This window comes from Stegostoma tigrinum, chromosome 1, assembly GCF_030684315.1.
Source record: "Stegostoma tigrinum isolate sSteTig4 chromosome 1, sSteTig4.hap1, whole genome shotgun sequence".
Taxonomy (NCBI): Eukaryota; Metazoa; Chordata; class Chondrichthyes; order Orectolobiformes; family Stegostomatidae; genus Stegostoma; species Stegostoma tigrinum.
This window is the reverse complement of record NC_081354.1, coordinates 98604985-98630858: the sequence shown is the minus strand read 5'-3', so window position 1 is coordinate 98630858 and position 25874 is coordinate 98604985. Positions and strand designations below refer to the sequence as shown.

Genomic DNA, 25874 nt, shown 5'->3' with positions numbered 1-25874 from the left:
GCGAAATTGAACCCAAGTTCCTGGCATCGTGAGGCAGCACAGAGCCACCAACTGGGAAAGAGTTAAGAGTAAACTTAACAGCAAGGGTTCATTACTCAAACAAACGTACTGAACACAATCTTTGTATTACCAATACAAAGTTCAGACAATCTGCTAAATACATGAGTTCTTGAGTGCATTCAAGGTCAAAATAATGGCACATAAGAAACTACGGCATCAAAGGGATCTCAGGGTATATGAATTACCCATGCAATGCAGAATGTTGAAGAAAATATCAGAGTAATTCAAAGCAATTCTTAACTTGCAAATTGCTCTGACTCAGCACAAATGAAGAAAATCCTTCAGAGCTCTTATGAATACAGCTAAACTGACTGACATCACTTGCTATAATCAAGTCAGCTTCAGTATACTTGATCCAAAGTTAAAGCCAGAATACCCTTACATGGCGGTTCTGTCATAAAACAGTAAATACCGTTCTCGGATCAAATAAATAACTGCATCAGGATTGGTTTAATGAAAATGATGAAAACACCTCAATTCCTACAGCCTAAAAACATAGAGTATATATAGTGTGACAGAGGAATTAATGGGGAGGTGATGGCACAATTGAATTATTGCTCAACTGTTAATCCAGGAACTCCATTAATATTCCAGGGAGCCAGGTTTGAATCCTGCCACAGACATGGGATTTGGAATTCAATTTTTTTTAAAAATGTAGAATCTACCAAAGACCATAAAGCCATTGCTGATTGTCAGAAAAGCCCACATGACTCACTAATATCCTTCAGGGAAGGAAATCTACCATCCTCACCTGGTCTGGCCTTCATGTGTTTTCAGACAGACAGCAAATGTAGTTGACTCTCAACTTCCCTCTGAAATGGCCTAGCAAGCCTTGGTTGTATCAACCGCTTAAAAAGTCTCAAAAAGAAACAAAACCAGATGGACCACTGGCATCAACTTAGGCACTGGAATACACAACAGAAGAAACAGCTCTGTCAACCCTTCAAAGTTCTCCTCTCTAACGTCTGAGGGCTACTACCAAAACTGGGAGAGCTGTCTCTCGACTGGACAGGCACCTGCCTGGCACAGTACTTCTTACGGAATCATACCTGAGACTGTCTACTGCAGAATTTCACCAAAAATTCTGAAGCAACACCTTCCAAATCCTTTGCCATTGTCCTTTGAAATGGAAGCAGATACAAGAGAATACCACCACTTCTAAGTTCCCCTCCAAGCCACTCACCATCCTGACTTGGAAATATATCGCTATTCCTTCACTGTCACTGGGTCAAAAATCTGGAATTCCCTCCAAGCAACATTTTGTCACAGATCTAAACCTTCAGTTAACCCTAAGAACTACAAAGGCTACAGGTTTAGAGGGGGACGCCGCTGATTAAATCAGAAGAATTCATAGTGAACCCAATACCAAAATGTTCAGGAAAGCCAGTGGAAATAGTGTTTCCAAATATAGTTGAATAAAAAGGTTCTTTAACATGTGAATTGTACCAGAGTAAGAAGAGTGAAAAGAATAACATTAGATAACTATCAAACCATCAATGTAGCCTCAGTACTAAGTTTGAAAATCTCATACTTTTCAGAGATGTGTTAATGAAGAGAGAGTGATCAATAACTCAACACAGCTGCCACACCTGGTCAAACACAGCAAGGTGGCCCATACGAAGTATCCAGATATGTGCCTTGACACCTTATTCCATGTGCTGTGTCGTCATCATAAGGGTATACACAGTAGTCAAAGAATCAGGAATGAGGCAGATGCTGGGACCTTGGCAAGAGCCGGATCAAAGGCCTGTACCAAGAGCATGTTCTGCTTTTTATTCCCAGGCAAAGAGGAGGATTGGGAGGCCACAGGGGTAGTGGGAGAGGAAGGTTGCCGAGATGACGAGATGGACGGCTCAGTGGCTAGCACTGCAGCCTCACAGCGTCAGGGACCCGGGTTTGATTCCGTCCTAGGGCATCTGTCTGTGCGGAGTTTGCACATTCTCTCCGTGTCAGTGTGGGATTTCTTCCAGGTGCTCCAGTTTCCTCAGAGTCCAAAGACGTGCAGTCTAGGTGGATTGGCCATGCTAAATTGTCCGTCGTGTTCAGGGGTGTGGGGGTTATAGGGGGATGGGTCTGTGTGGGATGCTGCAAGGGGCGGTGTGGACTTGTTGGGCCAAAGGGCCTGTTTCCACACTATACAGAATCTAACCTAATCTAAAGATAAACTCATTTTATGCTGCTGAGCAAGCTACTTTATCTTGTATCTGGCAGCGCCATCTTTAGGCAGACAGCTACTTTCACTACTTCAGAATGACATCAGTTTCCTTTCTGCTCTGTGTAACCTACAGACGGTGTTCATAAGAAACTCAGCCATCAAGATAGCAAGTACTTAAAATTAAAAGTAAAGTTGCCTGACAAACGTTGGTGTCCTCAAGGAAATACTTTAAATGGGAAAATTTTAAAACAGAGAAAATCTGGAGGATGATGTATGCAAAAGTGAGAAAACTAATCTGTACAAAACAAGTTCAGACTGCGCATTTATTAGGAATGCAAAACACAAATAATAAATACACACAAATAATTGATTATGCCACAATGAGAATATAGCTTCCTCCTTTGTTTGACGTTATAAAAAGACTATCACAAGAAAAAGGAAAGTGCAGCAAGTCAAGATGTTATCACAGATAGTAGGCTTTAGCTCATGCTAACTAGCCAAAACTGGGTTTTACATTAGGGAAAAAACAAAATTCCATTGACTGGCAAGTCAACAACTGAGTAACAGAGACTTCTTTATTCATCATATTTTATCTAGTCCCTTTTTCTGTCAATTTCCTGACTGGAATGTAATTAGTCAATTTGTGGAAAATAATAATGTAACTGCTACTACTGAAGTATTCCACAGAGCAAAACTACATTACCTATACCTTTCCCGACTTGCACGTTATGCTTAGAAGATAACAATCCAATTAAACAGTTCAGATTAAAGCACAAATAAAGGACAGACATTTCAGCTGTTTCCAAACTAACTTGACGACGCAACTCCTGGAGAACACAGTGGTAGCACAGTTAAAAGTACAATACAGTAAGCCAGAGTAATCCTTTGCAATAATAAGTTCACACTGTTCAGTAATTCAAGTAGCTTTGAAATAACAAGAACTGACGGTGCTCATATTGCAAAATCGCTGCCCATGACCAATTTACACTTGCAAATATTTCTTGGCCAGTTACATCAGTACTTTTTGAAATAAATTTGGCTCATCTATGCAGATTCATGAATGTTTTACAATCAACACCAGAAGAGTCATTTGCCATGACAATAATGTTTACTTTGACTTCTCTATGACAGCGAACAAACAGTTCAAAAACTTGACTATTCCAGTAGCAACCTGGACACAGCACAGAATTCAGAAAATGCATGCACTTTGGCCACAAATTTTCTATTTATGACCAAAGATGGAAAAGAACAGCTGGAAGGCACCAACTTTCTGATTAGCATTCCACTACATCTGACAATACATGGTAGACAGGTTCAAAAAATTAATTATGTAAACTGGTTGTATTTATTCAGCAATGTTTGGAGGAGCAGTGGGATCAAGAAGAGACTTCCTTTTCTTTGACTTTGTACTCATATTACTCTCTACCCTCCATCACAAAACAAAGCCACAAGTCCCAAGTCTGCTAAGGAAAAATATCATGCAAAAAAGTAGTCCAGACCCCACATTCAAATGTTTTATTACACCATCTGCAGAACAGGAGTTAAGATTGGGAATCGGTTGTAAAACAATGAACACTAATTTAAAAATAAGCTTGAACTTTCACACAATGTCATTTATTCTCAAAATACCTTACGTGTTCCTCCACCCAAAGGTGACCCACAACAACTCTAAAACAGAAGTTGAATAGTTTAAAAGCAGCTGATGCATCCTGTAATGTTGCGCCTGTAAGGGAGAGTGAGAGACACACATATATAGTCACTGTGTCTAAAGGCTGTGCAAAGCATTTGGGGACCAGCTATTGCAGCACAAGGAAACAATCCAAAACCAAAGGAGGAGCTGGACGACATCAGAAAGTGAGCAAAGCATTTTGAATGCAGTATCATTGAAAACAGCTATATTCCCTGATGGAATTGTAGACAATTGAAATAAATCTGACAGATATGAACTAGTCAGGATATCCATAGCTGTAGAGTGAGGAAAAGAAGGTATAGCTGTTAGTATACAACTTGTATCTTTGTAAAACATACTGGTATTAAGAATCTTGTAGCAATGTGGGATTAAAGATTGTCTTCTGTGCTTTGGAGGTGTTCTAACTAAATTCATTGGAATGAGACATTTCAACTTGATGAAAGACTAAAAATCTGTTGACGTTTTTATTTTTTTCTGAAATGAAACTTTTCTAGAATCTTTCTGAACGTTTACAGGATGTGGCATCAGTGGAGAAGTCACCATTTCTTGCACAATTACAGCGTTTGAGAAAGTGGTGGCAACTTGGCTATAACCAAGTGTCCTACTAAGCCATTTCAGACGACTGTTAAGAGAAAACCACATTGCTATGGGTCTTAAGTAACATAGTGGTCAAGTTGAATAATGACAGATTTCATGAAAATAAGTAGGAAGATAAGTGGTGAAGATAACAAAGAGGCTGCAGAGGGATATAGATAGGGTAAGTGAGTGACTAAAAACATGGCAGGTGGAAAATGCAAAATATGCAATTTGACAAAGAAGAAAGGAGCTGAATATTATTTAAATGGAAAAAGGCTGCAGAAAGCTAGATAAAGCGATTTGGTAGTCCTTGTCCACGAATCACAAAAAGCTCGCATTCATGTGCAAATAACATGTTGATTTTTATTTCAAAGGAAATAGCGTATAAAAGTAGGAGGTTTTTCTAAAACCATAGCAAGCACTAGTCAGATCACAGCTGGAAGACTCTACACAGTTTTGGGCTCACGTGTCTAAGGAAAGACACACTGGCATTGGATGCAATCCACAGAAGGTACATGAGACTGATCCCAGGTATGCAGGGAATGTTTAATGGGGAGAGGACGAGTAGGTTGGGCTTATACACATTGGAATATAGAAGGATGAGGGTAACATCATTTAAAAACACTAGAATAAATGACAGGAGAATGGCGCAGCGAGAGCATGCTGTGCCCATAACTAAGAGGTCGATGGATCAAAACCATCCCCTACTATTTATATTTGCAAGGGAGGTGATGGCCAAATGGTATTATCGTTGGACTGTTAATTCATTGGAGACTTGACAGAGTAGATGCTGATAGACTGTTGTGAGTGACTAGGGCCAAAGGGTATTATGTCAGATGGGGGTGAACATTTAAAACACAGATGCCAACTAGATGTCTATTTTTACAGCACCTTAAATATAAAGTGTCTAAAGACACCTCACGAGCAGTGCAAAACTGGTGAAGTTCTAGAGTACCGGAGAACGGCCACTGTTGCTTTTTTTTTTAAAAAGGGGAAAACAGAAATAATCCAAGTAGTTATAGGCTGATGAGCCTGACATCAATGATGGGGAAGCTGTTGGAGAAGTTAATGAGAGACTGAGCTTATTCACACCTGGAAGCAAATTGACTTGTTCATGCTTGGCAGCATGGGTTTGTGGGGGCAAGGTCATGTCTCACAAATTTAATTGAGTTTTTTTGAGGAGGTGACAAGAACGATTGACGAAAGAAAGAGCGGTGGATGTTGTCGACATGGACTTTAGTAAGACATTTGATACCGAGGCGTGTGCGCGTGCGGGTGCACGTGCTGGTGGGTGCGTGTGTGGTAAGTTTGCAGAAGACACCAAGTGAGTATACGTATGTTGTACTGAAATGGCAGATGGAGTTTAATTTGGACAAATGCAATGTGATGCATTTTGGAAGACCAAATTCAGGTGCGAATTATACAGTGAATGGCAGAATCCTAGGAGCATTGACAGGCAGGGTTCTAGGCATACAGGTCCACAGATCCCTGATAGTGACAACACAGGAGGATAAGGTGGTCAAGAAAATATATAGCATCCTTGCCTTCATCCACCAAGTCAGTGAATATAAAAGTTGGTGTTTTTTTATTCATTCATGGGATAAGGTGTGTCACTGGATAGGCAGTATTTATTGCCCATCCCTAATTGCCCAGAGGGAAGTTGAGAGTCAACCACATTGCTGTGGGTCTGGAGTCACATGCAGGCCAGACCAGGTAAGGATGGCGCTTTTCTTCCATAAAGGACATTAATGAACCAGACGGATTTTTCCTGACAATCGACAATGGATTCATGGTCTCAACTCCAGATGTTTTACTGAATTCAAATTCCACCATTTGCCACGGTGGGATTCGAACCCGAGTTCCCCGAACATTATCTGGGTCTCTGGATTAGCAGTCCAGCAATAATACCACGAGGCCAAATTATGTTACAGCTGTACAAAACTTTAATTACACCACATTTGGAATATTGCATGCAGTTCTGGTAATAGAATGATGTGGATGTTTTGGAGATGGTGATGAGAAGGTTTACCAGGATGTCTGTTGCCTGAGGAGTTTTAGTTAGGAGAGGTTGGATAGACTTGAATTGTTTTCACTGGAAAGACAAAGGCTGAAGGATGACTTGATAGAGGTCTACAAAATTATGAGGGGTATCGATAAGGTGGATAGTTGGAGTCTGTTTCCTAGGATGGAAAGGTCAACTACAAGAACACACAGGTTCAAGGTAAGGGGTGGCAGAGTTTAGAGGAGAAGTGCAGGGAAAATCTTTCACACAGGGACGGTGGGTGCCTGGAACACAATCAGTGGAGGTGGTGAAAGCAAGCACGTTAACAACGTTTAAGGCGTATCTTAATGGACACACGAATGGGAGGTGACAAGAGGGATAGAGCTGCACACAGGCAATAGATAGTGAGTCTAAATAAGGATCAGAAATCAGCACAGGCTTAGTGGGCCGAAGTGCCTGTTCCCATGCTATACTGATTTATTGTACTGTTTTGAATACTGTACAATTGCATTGACAACAAACCACATATAGAGATACTAGGATACATGATCAAAGGTTTAGTCAGAGGTAGACTTGAAGAAGCGTATTAAAAAGACAGAGAGAGAGAGATTTAGGAAGGAAATTCCAGAGCTTAGGAGTCAAGCAGTTTGGAAAAAAAAACAACCATGAAGTGTTTGAAATGCAGGATGCACAAGAAGCCAGAACTAAAAAGGAGCACATGTATCTCAAGCAGGCATCTTAGGGCTCAATAGGTAGTGTCCTTGCGTGGGTCAGAAGCTCCAAGCTGTCAAGTCCTATGCCAGGATTAAATGCCTGAGAAAGGTTTACTCATAATGCGACCAAACGGGTCAACTACAAACCTGCAAATCCTTTTAACACACACAAACAGCAGGCAGCAAGAATGGGAGAGATTCTTGATTTGCCAGACTGAAACAGATTAAGCCCCTACCAACACTAACCATAGCGCCAGACTATAAGATATACATAAAACAACATGGTGACATATCCCTTACTCCAAGTGATCTGAAGCACTCCACTACCAAACATCTCAAGAGGATGTTCGGGAAGGAGGCAGGGGAAATGCTACAAACAGATTTGTGAAAAATTAGAATTTTAAACATCAAGGCATTTTTGAACCAGGAGCCAACACATCCACAGCAAGCACATCCACAGATACCTGAGGGGAGCGCAGCTGGGCAGGTTGATAAGGTGGTTTAGAAAGCATACAGAATAATTTCCTTTATTGGCTGAATCAAAAAATGCAAAAGCAGAGAGGTTATACCAGAACTACATAAAACACTGTTTAGGCCACAACTGGGGATAACAAAGTCTGGAGCTGGATGAACACAGCACGCCAAGCAGCATTTGAGGAGCACAAAAGCTGACGTTTTGGGCCAAGACCCTTCATCAGAAATGGGGGAGGGGAAGAGGGTTCTGAAATAAATAGGGACAGAAGGGGAGACGAATCGAAGATGGATAGAGGAGAAGATAGGTGGACAGCAGACAAACAGGTCGAATAGGCAGGGATGGAACCCATAGAGGTGAGTGTAGGTGGGGAGGTAGGGAGGGGGTAGGTCAGACCGGGGAGGACAGACAGGTCAAGGGGGCGGGATGAGGTTAGTAGGAAGGAAATGGACATGCGACTTGAGGTGGGAGGAGGGGATAGGTGAGAGGAAGAACAAGTTAGGAAGCAGGGACGAGCTGTGCTGGTTTTGGGATGCGGTAGTGGGGGGGGGTGGGATTTTGAAGCTTGTGAAATCCACATTGATACCATTGGGCTGCAGGGTTCACAAGCGTAAGATGAGTTGCTGTTCCTGCAACCTTCAGGTGGCATCGTTGTGGCACTGCAGGAGGTCCAGGATAGACATGTCATCTAAGGAATGGGAGGGGGAGTTGAAATGGCTCACGACTGGGAGGTGCAGTTGATTACTGCAAACCAAATGTAGGTGTTCTGCAAAGCGGTCCCCAAACCTCCGCTTGGTTTCCCCGACGTAGAGGAGGCCACAACGAGTACAGCCGATGCAGTATGTCACATTGGCAGATGTGCAGGTGAACATCTGCTTGATGTGGAAAGTCTTCTTGGGGCCTGGAATGGAGGTGAGGTGGTGTTATGGGGGCAGGTGTAGCACTTCCTGCAGTCGCAGGGGAAAGTGCCGGGTGTGGTGGGGTTGGAGGGCAGTGTGGAGCGGACAAGGGAGTCACAGAGAGAGTGGTCCCTCCGGAAAGTGGATAAAGGTGGGGAGGGAAATGTCTTTGGTGGTGGGGTCGGATTGCAGATGGCGGAAGTGTCGGAGGATAATGCATTGAGTCCGGAGGTTGGTGGTGGGGTACATGAGGACAAGGGGGATTCTCTTTTGGTGGTTATAGGTCACAACTGGAGTTGTATGCACAGTCAGATCATACTATAAGGACAGTGTGACTACAGTCAAAAAGGTTCAGCGGATGTTTATCAGGACACTGCTTGGCTGGCAGGTCTGATCTATGAGGAAATTTTGGAAAGGATACTCTCTGGGGCACAGTAAGTTGAGACAGGGCTTGATAGAAGTATAGGACATTATGACGGGTGTGGATAGGAAGATATTTTCTCCATTAGTAGATGGGTCAGTAACCAAATAGTATCGATTTAAGCTAAGTAGTAGAAGACGAGGAGGAACGAGGAGAACTTTTCTTTCACTCACCATGGAGAGCGCCTAGAACTCATTGCCTGCGTATGAAACTGACTTAGTGTCGTCCAATCTTTGCTGATCAACATGAATATGGTGGGCTGAATGACCCCCTACTGCACTGTATATATATGAGTCTATAACTAAAGAACTATACAGGACCTACTGTGGATTCCAGCACACAGAATAGAACTTCGGACGACCAGATATTTATGTAAAGTGGAAGTTAGGTGGAACTAGGAGCGCACTGGAATTAATCAAATACAGAGGTAACAAGCTATAGTTATATAGTGGCCCTTAAAATAATAAAACATCAGGCGGTGTTTTAATTTTGTTTCCTAATGCTTTTATAGACAGACACTATGCCTTGAAAGGTGATATTCAGGAAGAAGCCAAACATAGGTTTGATCGAAGATATAGGTTTAAAAGGAGCATCTAAAAAGTACAGATAAGCAATTAGGGGTTTTGGAACATAGTTTCCACAGCTTACAGCTCAGGCAGTTTAAAAGTCCTTCAATATGAAAGTAACTAAAAGAAGGAATGGTTAAGAGGTTACAATTAATATTTTGTTCAATAGAGTGACAAGCATAGGAGATACACATCAGACAGGAGGTTACTCCACCAAAGACAGGCCATGCCTTTCCAGTGTGTGCTGCTCCAAAGAAAACCCATCTTCCCAAAAGCATTCAGAATTAGGTTAAGAGTAAATGGAGTAGGTCAAGTTTTTCTTCCCATCACCAGCCAGGATGCAAACACAGCCTATGTTCTTGATATTTCTCTTCTTGTTAGGAAGAAACAATTGCCCATATTGCAGATTGTGGGCCCCTGAAATGCTGTGCAATTGAATCATAGAATTCCTACACTGTGGAAGCAGGCCACTCGGCTTGTCAGGTCCACACCAATCCTCTGAAGAGCACTGCATCTAGATGAACGCCCTACCCTATCCCTGTAACTAATTTCCGTAACTAATCCACACAGCCTGCACATCTCTAGACACTATGGGCAATTAAGTTAGGCCAATTCACCGAACCTGCACATCTTTGGACTGGAGGAGGAAACCTAAGCACTACTCAGGAAATCCACACAGATACAGGGAAAACATGCAAATGCCACACAGTCACCTGAAGGTGGAAAGAACATGGAGCTCTGGTCCTGTGAGGCAGCAGTGCTAACCACTGCCACTGTGCTGCCCAGCAGTCACAGTGCAGGTCATCAGGCGTGCTACAATACTGGGTCAAGTCCCCATAAATATTGTCTTAGTTACTTGTGAAATAATCAGGTCTTATTCAAGTACTCTGCCAATGCTTGGTCACATAGCCACTGAAAACTGACCCTAATACTAATGCTTTCTGCAGCCATGCAACAGAAGACCACAAGATACAGGAGCAGAATCAGGCCATTTAGCCCATCGAGTCTGCTCCACCATTCAATCATGGCAATGTTTTGCAACCTCATTCTCCTGCCTTCACCCCATAGAATGAACTAGAGATAGTATTTTTTTTCCCATCAACATGGGAAATTTAGGTAGCTACACTCCAGCGAATGAATTTTAGATAAGTGGAATTGGAGTCACACTGTTTCAAGTAAGGATGACTATCAGCACAACATGACCTTTTCATTTTATCTACCTACCATTCAAGTGGCCCATTTAATTAATGCTGGCAATCTGGTGTTGTATTTGCAAGCCTATAGAACCCTAATCACAATGAAAACTACATTTAAGGCAACTCAAATATTGTTCAATGCAGTCCCCTTCATGCCAGGAGAAAAGTTGAGAACGTCTTCCTACAAGCCAAACATTAAAACACAGACCATGATGTGAAAATCAGTGGCATTACCAAATTCCTGACAAATTAATTCCGCTTCCCCTCTTCTTCAGTATCCAATTTAGGGGAACATCCTAAAAACAGAATAACTGGTCACTATCAAATTTTCCACTTTCAGGAGTTATGCACAAAATGGCAACATACAGTAGTTAATTAATGTGAAAAACAAATCTACTCCCCAAAAAAGTTTTTAAAAAGTTAGATCAAGAAAATTATGCTAGTTAATTCATTCTTCCTCAAATACCCATAGGAGCACGCAGATATCTTGGAGATTTTAGGGCTGCAGGTGATTATAGAGACAGTAGTAGAGGAGTAACTTTTAAAAAATGGACAGTAACTCTGAAATCAAAGCACTGATTTACTTGGAGCCAAGGAAAGGTCAGTAAAGACTGGGGTGTTAGGTGAACATAATTCGGTGCAAGTAGGAACATGAGCACTAAGTTTTGGAAGACCTCACATTATACAAGGTGGAGTCAGCCAGGACAGCATCAGAATAGGCCATGACCATAAGTTGCAAAAATATAAAGGAGGGCCTCAGTGCATAAACTGAGGCAGAAGAGCGTGTAGCAAGTGGCATCTTAGTAACTGTGGGTGGAGTTCATCTTGGGTTCAGATGTGACACTCAGCTTGTGAACTGGTTCAGCTCAGACAGCAGCCGGGATGCGAGGTAGCATTAGCAGCCAGGGAGCAAAGCTTATGATTGGAACTGAAAGCAGTGGCTTCAGTCTTACCAATATTTACCTAATCTAATTTCTGCTCACCTGGCAACTTAGAGAAAAACACAAATGTCAAGAGTGGTGGAAGCAATGAACAACAGTACAAGGGTTTTAACTGTGATTTGAACTCCGTTCAATAACGGGTCTGTACACGGGAGCATAATATTTGAAGTTAAAATTTATCCTAAAGATCAATCACACCACCTGCTGTTGTGGCTAAAAGGTGTTATATGCTATAACAGCCTTATAGGTTTCACAATTAGAACACCACATTTGGGAGCATTAACTATATAAAGTGAAGATCCACTGAAGGAGGCAGTCAACACCTGGTAGATTAAATGATGTTAATTCGATCGGCAGGCAGGGATAGCAGTGCGTGACTGCCAGTGAGGCAGGTAGAGGAAACCTGCAGACAGGAACACAGGAGCCGCAGCCCTTGACACTGTCCCACAGGTATGAGGCACTTGTTCCCTGCGTGGATGAGAAACAGGGCTGCAGGAAGGGTGAGTCAACTGACCATGGCACCAGGGTCCAGGAGGCCATTCAAGAGAGGGGGGAGCAAAAAGACTGATTGTAGTTTTAAGGGATTCCATCACCAGGGGGATAGAGAGTATCCTCTGCGAGCGCGATAAAGAATCCCACGTGGTGTGCTGCCTGCCCAGAGCCAGGGTACAAGACATCTCTGACCAGCTTGAGAGGATACAAGAGGGGGAGGAAGAGGATCCAGTTGTTGTGGTCCATGTAGGTACCAACAACATAGGCAGGAAAATAGGAAAAAATACCTGTCTCAGGATTAGGAAAAGCTAGGAACAAAATTAAAAAACAGGTCTTCGGTCTTTGTATAGGACTTCGGTTCGGCCACATTTGGAGTACTGCATACAGTTCTGGTCGCCACATTACCAAAAGGACGTGGATGCTTTGGAGGGGGTGCAGAGGAGGTTCACCAGGACGTTCCCTGGTATGGAGGGTGCTAGCTATGAAGAGAGGTTGAGTAGATTAGGATTATTTTCATTAGAAAGACAGAGATTGAGGTCTACAAAATCATGAGGGGTTTAGACAGGGTGGATAGCAAAAAGCTTTTTCCCCCAGAGTGGGGGACTCAGTTACTAGAGGTCATGAGTTCAAAGTGAGAGGAGGAAGGTTTAAGGGAGACATGCGAGGAAAGCTCTTTACAGAGAGGGTGGTGGGTGCCTGGAACGCGTTGCCAGCGGAGGTGGTAGACGCAGACACGTTAGCGTATTTTAAGATATATTTGGACAGGTACATGGATGGGCAGGGAGCAAATGGACACGGACCGTTAGAAAATAGATGACAGGTTAGACAGAGGATCTTGATCGGCGCAGGCTTGGAGGGCTGAAAGGCCTGTTCCTGTGCTGTAGGTTTGTTTCTTTGTTTGTCTTCAAGGGTCATAATCTCTGGATTGCTGCCCGAGCCACGTGCAAATTGACATAGGGAGGCGAGGATCAGGGAAGTAAACATGTGGCTAAAAGAATGGTGTGGGGAAGAAGATTTCTTTTTCATGGGGCACTGGCATTAGTTCTGGAGCAGGAGGGATCTCTCCCACTGAGAGGGGCTCTACCTGAACAGGGCCAGATCCAGTGTTCTGGCAAAAAGGGTAAATAGGGTAGCGGGACAGTAACAATTAATGTAAGGCAAAGCAGCAAGTTAGCAGGTGACGAGGAAGCTTCAACTCCACTGAAAATTAGGTCAAAAGTTAAAGGGAAGGAGAACTCGAGGTCTGTTAGTAATGGAGATAATAGGACCCAAAAAGGTGCAAGGGCACTTTATCTGAATGCTCGGAGCATTCGAAACAAGGTGGATGAGTTGATGGCACAAATCATGGCAAATGGGTATGATTTAGTGGCCATTACAAGGATATGGTTACAGGATGGTCATGGCAAAGAGTTAAATATCCAGAGGTATCAAACTGTTTGGAATGACAGACAGGAAGGTAAGGGAAGTAGTGTTGCTCTCATTTTTAAGGATGTATTCAGGGCAGTAGTGAGAGATGATACAGGTTCTACTGAACAAAAGGTTGAACCCATTTGGGTGGAAATTAGGAATAGCAGGGAGAAGAAGTCACTGATAGGTGGGGTCTCTCGGCCACCAAATAATGACATTGTGGTGGGGCAGGCAATAAACACAGAAATAGATAATGCATGTAAAAATGGTACAGCAATTAGCATGGGGAATTTTAATCTACGTATCGATTGGTTAAACCTGTTTGGTCATGGCAGCCTTGAGGAGGGGTTCATAGAATGCATCCGCGATAATTTCCTTGAATAATATGTAATGGAACCTACGAGGGAGCAAGCTATCCTAGATCTAGGCCTGTATAATGAGACAGGAATAATTAACGATCTCACAGTGAGGGATCCTCTCCGAAGGACATTTAAGTCGTCATTGGATAAGCATATGGGCGTACATGGAATAGTGTAGGTTAGATGGGTTTGAGACCGGTATGACAGGTCGGCACAACATCGAGGGCCGAAGGGCCTGTACTGTGCTGTAATGTTCTATGTTCTATGTTCTATGTTCTAAACTCGCTCAGAATATAAAAACATGCAGCAAAAGTTTCTATAAATACATAAATCGTAAAAGAGTGGCGAAGGTCAACATTGATCTTTTAGAGGATGAGAAGGCCAATTTAATTACTGGGAATGAGGAAATAGCCGAGACATTAAACAGTTATTTCGTGTCAGTCATCACAGTGGAAGACACAAATAACATTCCAAAAACTGATGGCAAGAAGGTTATAGCAGATGAGGACCTAGAAACCATCATCATCACTAAGGAGGCAGTGCTGGGCAACCTAATGGGGCTAAAAATAGATAAGTCTCCTGGCCCTGATGAAATGCATCCCAGATTGCTAAAAGAAGTGATGGGAGAAAACAGCAAATGCACTAGTAATTATTTACCAAAATTCACTAGACTCCGGGGTGGTTCCTGCAGATTGGAAAACAGCCAATGTGACACCACTGTTTAAAAAAGGTGGCAGATGGGGTTGATAGGTGTGACGTCATCCATTTTAGTAGGAATAACAGCAAAATGGACCACGTTTTAAATGGTAAAAAATTGCAGCACGCTGCTGTGCAGAGGGACTTGGGTGTCCTTGTGCATGAATCGCTATAAGTAGGATTGCAGGTGCAGCAGGTAATCAAAAAGGCAAGTGGAATTTTGTCTGCTATTGCTAAAGGGATGGAGTTTAAAAACAGGGAGGCTATGCTGCAGCTGTATAGGGTCCTGGTGAGGCCACACCTGGAGTACTGTGCGCAGTTTTGGTCTCCTTGAGAAGGGATATTCTAGCACTGGAGGGGGTGCAGAGGAGATTCACTCGGTTGATTCCAGAGTTGAGGGGGTTGGATTATGAGGAGAGACTGAGTATATTGGGATAATTATTCATTGGAATTCAGAAGAATGAGGGGAGATCTTAGAGAAACATAAGAGATTATGAAGGGAATAGATAAAGTGGAAGCAGGGAGGTTGTTTCCGGTTGCAGGTGAAACTAGGACTAGACAGCATCACCTCAAAATAAAGGGAAGCAGATGTAGGACTGAGGTCAGGAGGAACTTCTTCACCCAAAGGGTTGTGAATCTGAGCTGGAAGGTTAGTTTTCAGATGTTTCGTCACCATTCTAGGTAACATCATCAGTGAGCCTCCGACGAAGCGCTGGTGTTATGTCCCGCTTTCTATTTATCTGGTTAGGTTTCCTTGGGTTGGTGATGTCATTTCCTGTTCTTTTTCTCAGGGGATGGTAGATTGGCTCCAAATCAATGTGTTTGTTGATGGAGTTCCGGTTGGAATGCCATGCTTCTAGGAATTCTCATGCATGCCTCTGTTTGGCTTGTCCTAGGATGGATGTGTTGTCCCAATCAAAGAGGTGTCCTTCCTTATCTGTATGTAAGGATACGAGTGATAGTGGGTCATGTCGTTTTGTGGCTAGTTGATGTTCGTGTATCCTGGTGGCTAGCTTTCTGCCAGTTTGTCCAATGTAGTGTTTGTCACAGTTCTTGCAAGGTATTTTGTAGATGACGTTTGTTTTATTTGTTGTCTGTATAGGGTCTTTTAAGTTCATTAGCTGCTGTTTTAATGTGTTGGTGGGTTTGTGGGCTACCCTGATGCCAAGGGGTCCGAGTAGTCTGGCAGTCATTTCAGAAATGTCTTTGATGTAGGGGAGAGTGGTTATGGTTTCTGAGCCCCTTTTGTCTGTTTGTTTGGGTTTATTGCTGAGGAATCGGCAGACTGTTTTCATAGGGTACCCATTCTTTTTGAATACGCTGTATAGGTGATTTCCCTCTGCTCTGCGTAGGTCCTTTGTGCTGCAGTGTGTGGTGGCTCGTTGGAATAATGTTCTAACGCAGCTTCGTTTGTGGGTGTTGGGATGGTTGCTCCTGTAGTTCAGTATTTGGTCCGTATGTGTTGTTTTCCTGTAGACGCTGGTTTGAAGTTCCCCATTGGCTGTTCGCTCTACTGTGACATCTAGGAATGGCAGTTTGTTGGAATTTAATATTTAGATCAAAAATAATAGTGGTCCCAATGCCAACTTCAGGGAGAACCGTGACATTCTTCACACCAAAACTACTCAACAAACTGCCATTCCTAGATGTCACAGTAGAGCGAACAGCCAATGGGGAACTTCAAACCAGCGTCTACAGGAAAACAACACATACGGACCAAATACTAAACTACAGGAGCAACCATCCCAACACCCACAAACGAAGCTGCGTTAGAACATTATTCCAACGAGCCACCACACACTGCAGCACAAAGGACCTACGCAGAGCAGAGGGAAATCACCTATACAGCGTATTCAAAAAGAATGGGTACCCTATGAACACAGTCCGCTGATTCCTCAGCAATAAACCCAAACAAACAGACAAAAGGGGCTCAGAAACCATAACCACTCTCCCCTACATCAAAGACATTTCTGAAATGACTGCCAGACTACTCGGACCCCTTGGCATCAGGGTAGCCCACAAACCCACCAACACATTAAAACAGCAGCTAATGAACTTAAAAGACCCTATACAGACAACAAATAAAACAAACGTCATCTACAAAATACCTTGCAAGAACTGTGACAAACACTACATTGGACAAACTGGCAGAAAGCTAGCCACCAGGATACACGAACATCAACTAGCCACAAAACGACATGACCCACTATCACTCGTATCCTTACATACAGATAAGGAAGGGCACCTCTTTGATTGGGACAACACATCCATCCTAGGACAAGCCAAACAGAGGCATGCATGAGAATTCCTAGAAGCATGGCATTCCAACCGGAACTCCATCAACAAACACATTGATTTGGAGCCAATCTACCATCCCCTGAGAAAAAGAACAGGAAATGACATCACCAACCCAAGGAAACCTAACCAGATAAATAGAAAGCGGGACATAATACCAGCGCTTCGGAGGCTCACTGATGACGTTACCTAGAATGGTGACGAAACGTCTGAAAACTAACCTTCCAGCTCAGCGAGCAAACTCACATCCAGTATCTATTGATATGTACCAATGCCTCATTATATTTTACAACCTCAAATTTTGCATCAAATTAAATTATGCTCTGCATATTTACAGGCCAGGTGATTAATATTTAGATCAAAAATAATAGTGGTCCCAATGCCAACTTCAGGGAGAACCATGACATTCTTCACTCCAAAACTACTCAAAAACTACTAATCATGACTAGTCTCTCCTTCCTCCAAGCTATTTTGTATTGTCTTGCCACTAATCACACAACCTTTGTAATCAATTCATTAAGAGGAAGGGCTGGAACCTAAGTATTTCTTCTCCTGTCAGCTCTCTAAAATAGCATCCAAGTTCCAGTATCTCTTCCAAGGCTGAGAATACAATCTGGTCCTTCCCCCAACCCACGTAACTCAATATCCAAACAACCCTTATTCAGCAGAAGATGGATTGTGTGTGAAATTAAGTACCACACTAGGAGAAATCAGTTGATCAAGCTGATGATTAAACCAGAGATACACACTGCACCTGGTAAGATCAATTAACTCAGTACAAGATGAAGCAGCTTGGGATTTTCTTGTTCTTCTAGTAGGTCAATATTCAGCTACTGGACTTGCTGTGCAGTGGTAACGTATCTACCTATGAGGCAGGAGGCCCAGGTTCAACTCCCACCTGTTCCAGAAGCATGTAAGTACATTGAACAGGTTGATTAGAAAATTGTTTTTCATCAGCCTAATGCGATAAATTCATATAGGCAAAGCTGAATGAGCCATTGCCAAGGTTGTGCAGCTTAGTACTACATTAGACAAGATTGCTACCTTAACTTAGAGCAGAAACCTGGGCCCTTTATGTTGTTTTGGTGGGCAACTTCACACCAGAAAAAGATAAACTATGTACATACTGTGGATTCAATCTGAGTCTTTTTTTGACCCTTTCAATCCATTTTACTGTGGGGCTTTGTGCTTTACTTAGTTTCTTCCCCATTTTAAAGAAAAATTATAAAGTAGATATGCAACATTTTTACTGCACATTCCCATGTAATTAGGGTGGGGAAGAGGAGGAAGCTTAGAATGTAATCCACAAAGCTACACACAAATTCAAACCCCCAACACCTCTCCAAGAAGGAAGATATCTATCAACTGCAAACACACAAATCATGGTTCAAGGAACAGCCATTCAACCCATTTTTGCAGCATCTCTTCAAGTGGAGATATCTACCATTAAACATTCCTTTACTTTTTGTCACATATTTGTTCTTTCCTTGTAAATAATGCAGCAACTTCATTATTATCTGCTTATGATAGTTTTGTGCTGTAATAATCTATTTTGGGATATTTCCAGCTTCCCTTATTATTCTTGTCCTGAAGATCTCGCAATCATTCCTCATAACTGACTGAACAGGATGACTTAATGAGATAAGTGACTGGGCAATCTATGTTGGATGATGTTGAAACGATGCTGCTCAAATATTGGCCAGGACACTGCAAATTCCTTTGCTCACCTTTGTATAATGCTAGAGGGTCTTCTACTTATACCGAAGACAGTCTCCCTTGGTTTGATGTCACACCCAAAAGCCAGTGTTGCTGACAATACACCACTTGTCTTTTTTCAGGATTATTCAGACTTGTCAGCTTCCATTATATTTTGCTACCACTGATCATTTATTTGGGAAATGTGAACATTTGTACAAGATTTTCTGAAATAAAAGCCAAAGACAACACACCCCTTACAAATCTGATCAGTTTTTTCTCCCCAACTGGTCCTTCAGGAATATTGACACTGAATCACAATGCAAGTAGATTAGTTTGGCCTATGGATGGCAGGATTATCCTTTCTTCCTGTTGACTCCGATCCATCATTTGCCATTCTCTAGTCCATAGCATCAATTCAAATTTTCAAACATTTCTGGAGAATATACGGTCTCTGCTATTTCTCCTCTCTTCACCCTCAAACATTTTTCAAAATCCTTGGACATGTACAATGGGGCCCAACATTTCCATTTTAGTACCTTTTTTAAAAGCATAAACTACCACTAGGTCTTCCTGAAATGCTGCAGCATATGCTTGTTTAAGATTAATTTTGTCCGATTTTACAACCTGTTCTTTTACAAAAATGAATCACTGAAGAGTTGCCTTTTCCATCAACGCTCAGGGAAAAACTTTCGTGCTCTTTCCTTATGTATGAATCAGGTACAAATATACCAGCAAATTTCAATTACTCTTTAGTGCTCATACTTAAAAATTGAGAAAATATCACTGGAATTTACCTTCGTATGGTGTGTCAGGAGGCCCAGCAATCTCACCCCTCAATTCTGTAAAGTTTTCATCTACGAGTTCTACTTTGATTTGATTTTTGCTGGTCTTAAAAAGAAAAAAGATAAAAGTTAAATTCCAAAACATTAAAGACACAATTATATTTTCTAACTTTTTTCTTCACTACACAATGTTTTGGTTTCAGTCACAGAATGCTAGCTGCACATCATACTAATATAATGTAATCTCAAAAATAAGAGAATATGACATGATTTCAGAAACTAATTAAATGAATAAACTGCAAAATGTTTCTCAGACTTTTAGTGGATAACAAGGAAATTAGATTTCACTATTTTAGCAAGTATTTTTACCCTGGAATACTCAATAGGCAACTTTTAAAAAATGCTTGTAAGTTGCATTACTCAGCATTAATTTTACCCAGAGGTTCTGAGAAGAGTAAGATTGTGATAAATTAAGTTAAAAAATGTCAGGAAATAGGAAATAGAAAATAAAACTACAAAGTCAGTGGAAGAACAGCAAGGAGAGTGACAGTGAGTGAGAGAAGGCAGGGGAGGAAGCTCATGTTGAGCTTGCTGAGTTAAAATGCACAATACATGTGTACTCTTTGCCCTCTGCCCAATAATCAATCCAGCATCTAAAATAGTAACCCAAATCTAAGTCCATATGCTGCACATTAACGTTTTGCACCACAGCTTATCAAAAGCCTTTCAGAAATTCAAGTTTTAGTCTGTTTTCCTTGACCTCCTAATTATGTCATCACAAAACTTCAAATGCGTTGTCTTGTAAAAATCATGCTGACTTTTGATTTTTGTCCATGGGATGTGGATGTCTCTAGTAGAAAAGTATTTATTAGTCATTCTTAACTGCCCTTGAGGTGGTGAGCAGTTTTCTCAAACCACTGATGTCCTTGCAGCTGAGGCTCACCTACAGAACTGTTATAAACTAAAGTTTAAGGATTTCGACCCAGTCACAGTGAAGGATTAGTTACACAGTTCTAAGTCAGGATAGCATGAGGCTTTCAGGAGAACATGCAGGCAATTTCTATTCCTATGCATCTGCTACATTGTACTTCCAAGTGGTAGGAGGTCACAGATTTGGAAGGTGGTGTCAAAAAAAGCATAGGTGAATTTCTGTTGTGCGTCTTGCAGATAGTTTGCACAGCTGCCACTCTGTGGCAGTAGCAAAGAAAACAAATGCTGAAAGGGATAGGTGGGGTGCCAAACAAACAGACTTGTCCTGATTTGTCCCGCATCAAGTGTTATTGGAGTTGCATCCATTCAGGCCAGTGAAAAGGATTCCACCGTACTCCAGGTGTACTACAGATGATTTTTAGGAGACGGAAGGTGAGTTACTCAGCACTGAACTTCCAGCCTCAGACCTGCTTATGTAGCAGCAGGAAACACGAGACCAATCCACATCAGTTTCAGACTTGCCTCACAGTATGACTTTCTAATGCATTGTTGTGAGACTCCTTAGTAATAGATTCTAAAACATCATCCCGTGACTGGCATCAGGCTAACTGGACGTTTTGGTCTTCTTTCTTGAATAGCATGCATAAGATATTAGAAACAAAAACAGAAATTGCTGGAAAGACTCAACAGGTCTGGCAGGATCTCTGGAGAAAAAGGAGAGTTAATGTTTCAGGTCCAGTGACCCTTTTCCAGAATAGGTTCTGATGAAGAATCACTGGACCTGAAGCATTAACTCTGCTTTCTCCGCAGAGATGCTGCCAGACTTCAAGTCTTTCCAGCAATTTCTGATTTCCAGCATCCACAGTTTTGGTTTCTAAGGGTAACATAACATTTGGCTAGGTTGCTAGCCGTCATACATTATAGTTTAGCACCCACCAACATCTACAGCCTCAGCTTCATGATGATATGCTCAGGGTTGAGAACACCTTTATGGACAGCACCCATTCCCAAATAAGGATACAGAAGCATTGTACGTACAGTCATAGAGAGTCAAGAGATTTTTTCATTGCAGACTGGCACATCAGTCCATAAAGTCCATGCCAATCATCAAATGTTCATCACTAACGAAAACAGAAATTGTGAGAAAGCTTAGCAGGTGTGGCAACATTTGTGGATAGAAATGAGACTTAACACTGAGTCAGTGACCCTTCCTCTGAGCTGAGGGTCACTGGAGTCAAAACGTTAATTCTCATTCCTTCCAGACATGCTGCCAGACCTACTGAGCTTCTCCAGCGTTTCTGCTTTTGTCTCTTATTTTCAGCATCGACATTATTTCAGTGTTTATCAAATATCCATCTATTCTAATCCCATTTTTGAGCACATGGCCTGTAGCTTTGGGCACTATGGCCATCTCCAACATGCATCTACATGGAATCTTCCAAAAATTTAGTAAGATACCTTTTAAAGATGTCTTAAATCCCCAGTTTGCTTTCAAGATCCTACATTGACAGAAATAGAGCAAACTAAAGTTCAGAGATAATGGGAACTGCAGATGCTGGAGAATCCAAGATAACAAAGTGTGAAGCTGGATGAACACAGCAGGCCAAGCAGCATCTCAGGAGCACAAAAGCTAAAAGCTCCTGAGATGCTGCTTGGCCTGCTGTGTTCATCCAGCTTCACACTTTGTTATCTTAAACTAAAGTTCAATTTGAATTTGGAGGCCATTTTTGCACGGCTGTTTACAGACCAGACTAAACTCAGAGATTCAGACAGTTGTGTGCACTTTGTAATGCCGCAAACAGTGAGGTAAATTGAGGAATTTAAGTTTTTTTTAAAACATTATAACAAGAGATAAGGCAACCAACAGGACAACAATACCAAACTCAAAAATATTTCCTCACTTGCCCAGTGGTCAAAGACTCACGTCTTAGGTCTGAAACTACTTGGTTCTTGGTTTTGGTTTGGACAAATAAGGTCTGCAGCTCAACGTCAACTGCCACTGGTATACTTTATGTACATTCTTAAACACTGCTGCAAGGCAAAGTATTAGTGCTGAAAATGGTATAGTACGTGAACGTATTTCAAAGCAAAAATGTGGGGGAGAATGAAACCATGGGGCCTTCCAAGGTTTGTTCCAATGCATTTTTCATAGTCTGCAATTAACTCTTGAAAATATCAAATCACAACTCAACAATTTAACGTACAGTATGCATGAAAACCAGGCTTTTTCTGATTATTTGACCTTGAGGATAATGTCATCTTTAAGAGATGGCAAGCACTTGCCAACTTATGAAAGTTAACATTAATTAGCCTCAAGCTGTCCTGATGTGCTTATTATACCACTTTTTAAAGGAACAAATCAGATTAGCAATTGAACATCATAACTGAGCTTTACAGGTCAGGGAGAAAAGATGGTAATAACAAATTAGGTAGAATTAAATCATAACTTATGAAATTGAATCAATTAGTTAGTTCTTCGAAACATTTTTGTATGGTTAAATACTGAATGTAACATCATGTAAACTGTGATAATAAAATGAGAGGCTGGATGAACACAGCAGGCCCAGCAGCATCTCAGGAGCACAAAAGCTGACGTTTCAGGCCTAGACCCTTCATCAAAACTCTGATGAAGGGTCTAGGCCCGAAACGTCAGATTTTGTGCTCCTGAGATGCTGCTGGGCCTGCTGTGTTCATCCAGCCTCTCATTTTATTATCTTGGATTCTCCAGCATCTGCAGTTCCCATTATCACATCATGTAAACTGTGTTCTTAAACTGTCTTTTCTTCTCCCGTTATTCTTTCACAGGATGTGGGCCTTGCTGGTAAGACCAGCATTTGTTTCCCATCTTTAATTGACCTTAAAATGTGGTTTGATAGGGCAGTTAAGAGTTAATCACATGACTGTGGATGTGAATTCACATTTAAGCCACTCTAGGGAAGGATGACAGGTTTCCCTCCCTATAGAAGGGCTGTGATCCAGATGAGTTTTTAATGACAGTGATAGTCAGTAATGGTGACCAAGAAATTATTTTTTAATTCCAGATTAATTGAACTTAAATTCCAACAGCTTCCGTACCGGGATTTAAACCCATTTGGTATCTGGGTTACCAGTACAATGACATTGCCATTGGGCTACCATCTCCCTTTTATGTAGTGATAGGAATAATATGGCAGCATAGCTGGAAAGGTTTTACTGACAGAATATCCAACTCACTGTTGAGGTAAACTGAATTAGGTTTGCAAGGGATGGATTTCATTTTTCCTTGTGAATTTCCATTAACATTAGAGTACAATTCAATCAGTGAATGAAATTTATTCATACAAAAATGTAAACAATTTTTTGTCAGAATAACTATATTAAAACATTTGGAAAAAAGGTTACGCCCAGAAATTAAACAGAACACCAAAATACAGGAATTAGAATTCTAAGCAGGAAGTTAGATTTGAAAACAGTAATGCATCACATTCAGAATCATGTCAGTCTGTGAAAAAACAAACTCGGAATCTACGAGCTACAGTCTAATTACTTTAAATAAGTATCTGTCAACTAACAAAATAGTTTCAGATAGGCCTAAATTTGACAAAGAAGATCATGTTCCAACAGTTTAGATGTCACGTAACTTACACATCCATAGCCTTTCATGTTTAAAAAAAAAATGTGTCTCAGCATCATGGCAGACTACAATTAGAAGATCAGAAGTCACACAACACCAAGTTATGACCTTGTCCACCCCAGTCAAACAGTGACACCGCCACATCATGGCTGCCATCAATTAGAAGGGAGGCAGGAAAAGAGGAGCAGGAGAGGCAAAACAAGAGTTGAACAGGAAGAAAGGAAATAGAATGCCAAGGACAACAAGCTGAAGCAAGTTTCAGAAAGTAACAGTAAATTATGTAGAGAACAAGCAAACAAGCAAGCACTGAATTAATGGAATCAGAGATAATGGGGACTGCAGATGCTGGAGAATTCCAAGATAATAAAATGTGAGGCTGGATGAACACAGCAGGCCAAGCAGCATCTCAGGAGCACAAAAGCTGACGTTTCGGGCCTAGACCCTTCATCAGAGAGCCCTCTCTGAGAGGGCTCTCTGATGAAGGGTCTAGGCCCGAAACGTCAGCTTTTGTGCTCCTGAGATGCTGCTTGGCCTGCTGTGTTCATCCAGCCTCACATTTTATTATCACTGAATTAATGGATGTGCATGCAACTGGTAGACTACAGGACAAGAGCAACCAAGCTTTGGTGTGAGGATAAGGATCTTGAGTTCTCCATGAACATGAAGACATTTGACAAAGATGAGGAATAAGGGAAAAATGAACAAGAATACAGATTGCAACATTCTGGGTGGGCTAATGTTTAAACAGGTTGGAAGCAGAGAATACTAGAAAAAAGTCTAACGATAGTCACTCTAAAGAAAGATGGAAAATCAGTATAAGAGAGGTATAAATAAGTTTTATAAATTCTAGTTTACATTGCAAATTTTTTTCTGTTTAAACCTTAGTTTAAAATCTCCATAATTAATGCATCATAGTCATACACAAAAAGACAGAAGAGACAAACATCTGAAAAATTTTGACAAATTTTCAAAGTTGTGAAGTACTTTCAAGCAGTATTTCAGTATTATTTTTCAAAACAAGCTAAAATTTGCAATGATTTTCCATTTGAAAAGGAGATAAAAGCTGCCCAAATCCTTAAAGGCATGTCTGCCAGACACAGAATGAACCAACCAGCCGGAAGAACTTATTCCATGTGTTTTAGATCCATGTCAGCCAGAGGTGGCAGAAGTGACCACCTCATATTTATTTTCATGAAGACAAAGATGTGCAAAACTGCAGTGCTCAATCAGAATTGCAGCTCAAAGCTCTCAGGGCTTCATGATTATTGATAGCAATAGAAATGCATTAAAATGCCACCTGTAATCTCATATCCTACATTTTACCATCAAACCTGAGGACCAACCCTGGTTCAACAAGGAATGAAACAGAGCATGCCAGGAGCACTCTGGCACATCTGAAAATGAGGTTAAGATAGAACACATGATTTATTGGATACCAAACAGGAGCAGCAACAGGTGAAAGAGAGGGGCAGGTGATTCCACAACAAACATACAGTTCCAATATGTACAGCCTTGCCACATCTAGTCTTGAATGAAGCTAGACAATTAAATATCAACTGGAAGTGATTCATAAATATCCCCATCCTGAATGCACTGGGAGCCTAGCAAGTCATTGCACAGGATAAGGCTGAAACTTTTGCAAACCTTTTCTTTCAAAAGTACTCAGTACATGTTACATCTCAGCCTCTTCCGAAGAACACCATCATTTTGGATCCCAAACTTCGTATGATATCATGAAGTGGCTGAAGGGTCTGAATACAGCAAAAGACTGCAAGTCCTGTCAACATCCCTACCATTCCGAAAACTAGTGATCCAGGACAAGTCACACAGTTTGCAAAACGTATTTCAGATTAGCTACAACATCACCAACAATCACAGTCCTCTTCACCGATCATCACGGATCCAGGACAT

The 25874-nt window shown here is 41.6% G+C and overlaps 1 protein-coding gene across 1 annotated transcript in view; it reads right to left on the bottom strand.

Moving 5' to 3' along the window:
- The window catches only part of ube2kb (ubiquitin-conjugating enzyme E2Kb (UBC1 homolog, yeast)), a 93107-nt gene that overhangs the window by 57918 nt on the left and 9315 nt on the right, over nucleotides 1–25874 (bottom strand). Inside the window, exon 2 of the mRNA XM_048530931.2 lies at nucleotides 19433–19526. Within this exon, the coding sequence (XP_048386888.1) occupies nucleotides 19433–19526 (94 nt within the window). The remainder of the gene's footprint in view (nucleotides 1–19432; nucleotides 19527–25874) is intronic.